Source organism: Oncorhynchus masou, chromosome 9 (assembly GCF_036934945.1).
Source record: "Oncorhynchus masou masou isolate Uvic2021 chromosome 9, UVic_Omas_1.1, whole genome shotgun sequence".
NCBI lineage: Eukaryota > Metazoa > Chordata > Actinopteri > Salmoniformes > Salmonidae > Oncorhynchus > Oncorhynchus masou.
Window position 1 is genome coordinate 39,380,748 of NC_088220.1, and position 5,313 is coordinate 39,386,060.

The 5,313-nt window shown below is 37.6% G+C and overlaps 1 protein-coding gene across 8 annotated transcripts in view; it reads left to right on the forward strand.

Annotated features, from left to right (window-relative positions):
- Positions 1-3,251, forward strand: part of LOC135545981 (glutamate receptor 2-like) — a 71,461-nt gene extending 68,210 nt beyond the window's left edge. For 2 of the 8 annotated variants that reach the window (XM_064974007.1, XM_064974006.1), the window contains exons 15-16: positions 429-582; positions 1,197-3,251. In XM_064974007.1, coding sequence (XP_064830079.1) covers positions 429-582; positions 1,197-1,318 — 276 coding nt within the window. In that variant the 3' untranslated portion in view covers positions 1,319-3,251. Of the gene's footprint in view, positions 1-428 lie in introns of all 8 variants that reach the window. The other 6 variants (XM_064974004.1, XM_064974005.1, XM_064974013.1 and 3 more) reach the window with 4 other exon arrangements.
- The last annotated feature ends 2,062 nt before the right edge of the window (positions 3,252-5,313 follow it).

Here is a 5,313-nt window from a genome sequence, read left to right on the forward strand (position 1 = left end):
GTCACGGGCATCCCTTTAAATGGTCCTCTGGACTGCCAAGTATCGTACTTTTACTATTGTACTAGTATTCAGTAGTAATGGCAACACATAGATTACTCTACTACATTTGAAATATAGCTGCATTTCATCTTGCACATATATTTCTACATCACTGGACCAAGTACTAACCTTAATCCACCACATTGCTTTCATAAAGTAACCCTAAAAAATAGGCAGCACTCGTGTGTGGTTTGTAACGTTTGTCTAGATTTTTTGTGCTTTAGTGTACAATATATGCTTGGTAAATTGATAGACCATGTAGAAATGCCAGCATTTTTGTGTTGCTGTGTCAGTAGTTTTTTTGGGGTGGATGGGCATTTGTTTTTGTTGTTTTTTATGCCCTTTTATCTGTGCCCTCCCAGTGACATCTGTCTCGTGTGCGTTTGCAGGAGAAGACGAGCGCCCTCAGTCTGAGCAATGTGGCAGGGGTTTTCTACATCCTTGTCGGCGGACTTGGTTTGGCCATGCTGGTGGCCTTGATTGAGTTCTGTTACAAGTCCCGAGCCGAGGCGAAACGAATGAAGGTGGCAAAGAATGCACAGAGTATTAACCCAACTTCCTCGCAGAATTCACAGAATTTTGCAACTTATAAGGAAGGTTACAACGTATATGGGATCGAAAGTGTAAAAATTTAGGGGGTAGGAACGAGGTCTTCATATAAATTCCCCCCAATGCACGCTTTTGGCTTCACGTGTCCCATCCTTGAATGTTGAATGTGGAGGTTGGCCAAATCAGATCGTGTTATGATTTGGTAATGAGAGAGAGTTTTTAGAGTTTTTAGTGTTTTGGTTCATTTTAAGTTTCCTTACTGTTTAACATCATGATCATGTATGACTGTTGATGGCCATGCTCATTAACCTATGTGTCCCAGTGACACATTAAGCGATACTGCTTGTGATAATCATGCATATCAAGCTGTACATGGGCATTTGCATCCCGCATTTTGCTATACCCATGGAAATCGTATTTTGTTTACGTTTGCATTCTCATCTTACTACATTTAAAATCTTAAGTTTACTAGGTTGGAGGGGATGTCTGGAATTGACCTGGTTTCCTTGTGTTTGTATGTTTGTGTGCTGGAATACGTGTGTGTGTATGGTTATGTTGGTCGGGTGTGTGTGTGTGTGTGTGTGCGTGTGCTTGTGTGTGTATGTTAGGTGACCTTCACGGACGCAATGAGGAGCAAAGCGAGGCTGTCTATAACGGGGAGTACTGGGGAGAATGGCCGTGTGATGACTCCAGAGTTTCCAAAAGCAGTGCATGCAGTACCTTACGTTAGACCCGGCATGGGAATGAACGTCAGCTTGACAGATCTCTCCTGATCGATAAGAACCTTTTGAGTGCCTTACAATGGTTTCAATAGAGCGGTTTTCGTCTTTTCCCCTCGCCCCTCACTCTTCGCGCTTTCTTTCTCTCCATTTTAGTTGAATGGGTCAAGGGGCCTCCCATTATGGTGTCATGAAGACGTTTCCTTCTTCTCACTCTCTATTTCTCACTAAACAAAAGACGATCCCTCTCGATGGAATTTCACCTTGGAATACAAAGGGAGGCCTTTTTTTTAACTCTGTGACATCATTTCCTATCTCTGAGTATGTTGGAGATGTAGGAAGCATGATTGACTGTAACAGCTGCTCATGGGAGTTCTGTCATCTCAACTGGGAGGGGGGGGGTCATTGTTGAGACAACACGTCTGTTTCTGTAGCCACCACCGCCAACCCCTGGGATCCTTCAAGCACACTTGACTTCATCATCGAATTGTGAAATGTCTTCTTTTTTTTTGAGAATTTAAGAAAAACTATATGAAAAAATATTTGTATGTATTTTCACAAAAATGGCTTTTAAATAAAACCGCTTACATACTGGTTGAATATAAACCTATTAATGTGTGAGTATATTGGGAAAAAATGCTTAACAGCTTGTAGTTCGATATTTTTAAAGCCAAATATGTTGTTTATGGGGTTTGGAATGTTTAAATCATGTAATTTATTACTATTCTAAACTTTCCTATATATCTTATTCTTTAACATTTGGTGTTGATATAAAATACTTAGCAATGCTTGACATTTGAAATCAATCCTTTTCCTATGTTTTTACTTGTTCGAGTGGATGGCACATGTGTTTTTGTATGTTATTTGTTTGCTTTAAAGTGTTTTGCTGTTTGTATTACTTTCTGTCAAGGATCAGGATCGCGACCCACTTTTTAAAGGAAAAAACAGTTTACACTTCATGACACTCCACTACTGTGTTATTTCATACGTTTTGCTATGAGAGGAAAATAAACATACGTATACATGGTCAAAATGGTCGTTTAAAAATGCCAAATAATAAGGGTGCCAAAATGTAGTGCCAGTAGGTATGAATATAGTAGTCTTAATATAATCAGTCACTGTCATCAAGTGAAAGTAGTCAACACATTTTGTACGTTTTGTTTCTTGGTGTACAGTTTTATGGCTAAGAGTCATATTTCAGCAACTTTTTTTTCTTTTTGTTTTTAAGTTAACTCCACATACTTTGCATTAACCTGAGTGTAAATTAGCATCAGTTGCATGTTGTTACCTCAAATGCATCTAATTTCTTTTTGCCAATGTGCATTTCCATTTTAGCGTGGAAGTTGTGAGACTAAATACTTGAGATGGGGAAATAGGAAAGTAGAAATATATGGATATTTTATGACAAGTATGAGTAATATCCACTAAAACGTTACAAATCCTCCTCAATTTATATTTTTATTTATATTTTTTGTCAATTACATGCAGTACTTATACATGAGGGTCATTTGGCGGTGACGGATTTCAATATCAATTAATCATAGTAGGATATGTTTCAAAGCAAACATTTTTGCTACATTACATTTTTGGATAGAGCACATCCCCCAGTAGCTTTATTAGGAAGGAGCTTTGAAACAGCTTTTACAGACATGCACCTCTGATTTAGGCACACACGGAAGGTTCCAGAAAGACCATTGTTACTTTTGTATTTTAATAACTTGACCTAACATGCGATCACGTCCTCTCACATATGTAAAGGGAGGGACACAATGTACTATTGGTATTACTGTTTTTTTTTGTAATGAACAGTACAACAGTAAGTTATCTTATCACCCTCATCATTGCATATCCAGACTATTCTCACTGACATTTTCTATATGGAATGTGTGCCGACTTGTTTATTGTTGGGATTCTTTCTAAATAAAAAGTGGCTTTCTCTTGTTATCATTCTGTGTGTTGTGTCTTCACTTTACCAACAGTCTTTAGCATATGTATTGGTGTTTTCTATACCTTGCTTCTGTCAAGACCTTCAAAAACAGACATAAATTTGTTTTGTCCAGCAGCATCTCAAATATCTTACCAACCTGCAGAACTTTTCCCCTCCAAAACCCACAAGGGTGAAACCCACAACACATTGTTTAGACTTGGCCTTCTGTTTGAATGGAATCAAACAATATGCCAGCTCAGCCCACATACTACCGAAGCATTCTCTGAAAGACTTAATTGCAAAGTTTAAGCATTTGAAATGATCAACAACTTCAGCAATTACGCGTTTTTGTCATTAGATTAAGAGTATATTCATTGAGGATGCCAGAATGTTAAATGCTAAATGACTTACTGGTACATTTATCATATCCAGGATGAGACATATTTTGTGCAGAATAATTTTCATAAAGATGTATTATAATTCAGTTGGTGTGCATTGTTTAGCATAATTGGTGTAACTGTGCCTTATTCAAAGTCCGTTGATTAACCTCTTGGTGCCACCCGACACGCTAGCGTCCCACCTTGCCAACAATAAATGCAAATGCGCTATGCCAAATGCTAATAGCACTCGTTAAAACTCAAACGTTCATTAAAACACACATGCATGGTACTCAATTAAAGCTACACTCGTTGTGAATCTAGCCACTAAGTCAGATTTTTAAAATGCTTTTCGGCGAAAGCATGAGAAGCTATTATCTGATAGCATGCAACACCCCGAAATACCTGAAGGGGACGTAAACAAAAGAATTAGCATGGCCGGCGCTACACAAAACGAGAAATAAAATATAAAACATTCATTACCTTTGACGAGCTTCTTTGTTGGCACTCCTATATGTCCCATAAACATCACAATTGGATATTTTTTTTCGATTAAATCGGTCCTTGTATACCCAAAATGTCCATTTATGAAGACTGTGTGATCCAGGAAATAACACTGTTTGTAAGCGCAACGTCATTTTTTAAAATGAAATAAGTTGCCTATAAACTTTGACAAAACACTTCAAACTACTTTTGTAATCCAACTTTAGGTATTAGTAAACGTTAAGCGATCAAATTCATCACGGGCGATATGTATTCAATAGCAGCAAGTCTTGAAATGATGATCGATATTCTCTCTACCAAAACTTCCTTTGGATGCACTGATGACAGGAAGTGCCTTTTCTTCGTTGAACCAAGGAATAACGTCACACCAATTGCCATTGTTACATGAGAACCATTGTCTAAACACAGGCCTCTTCAAAACATATAGGACAGACATCCCTCTAAATCCTCATGCTCAGAAATATACTCAGGAATAGAGAATAGGTCATTGAAATAATTCATATTCCAAATCATAAGCAACAACCCAACTATTTATCAAACCAATATTTAGAATAGCATTCCTCAGTGATTCAAATTTGTCTTATCACTCACAGTAAAAAACTCAATTTAACACACATCAATATTAGCAGATTTACATACAGTATTATTATCCCATAATTCTACTATTAACTTTTTTAATCATGATTATAATACAGATCAGTATCTCAATGCATTATTAATCTAAATTACTACAATTTACATGGTGTAGACCTCTTCAATCAATCTGATACCACAAAAGTATAAACAATTTTAATGGCACAGTTGACCAAACCCCCCTTACACAGGCACGGCATATTCTGGCATCTTCGTTTTTCTTCAGATAGCTTTACAGTTCAAAGTGGACAGCCCATGATAATGTCCCAATTTCAATGTCTCATCTTTACCACTCATGTCTTGTCCATTCGTCAACCAATATACCAGCATCATAAGAAAAAGTTAGAACAGATCTTCCTCCATGATCACTCCAAGTGGACTCATCACAGTATGAAAGAACCATGAAAGAAAAGCAGTTGATAGCTTAGATATGATACTGTACCCCAATTTCTGGCTTGGTTCTTTTCTCTCGGTTTGGAAAGCCTCCTTCAACGCCTTTGTCACTCTTCTTCAGCCAGTTCGAGGGGGTTTTGAGGTACACACACCATTCGGTCCAAATGATCTC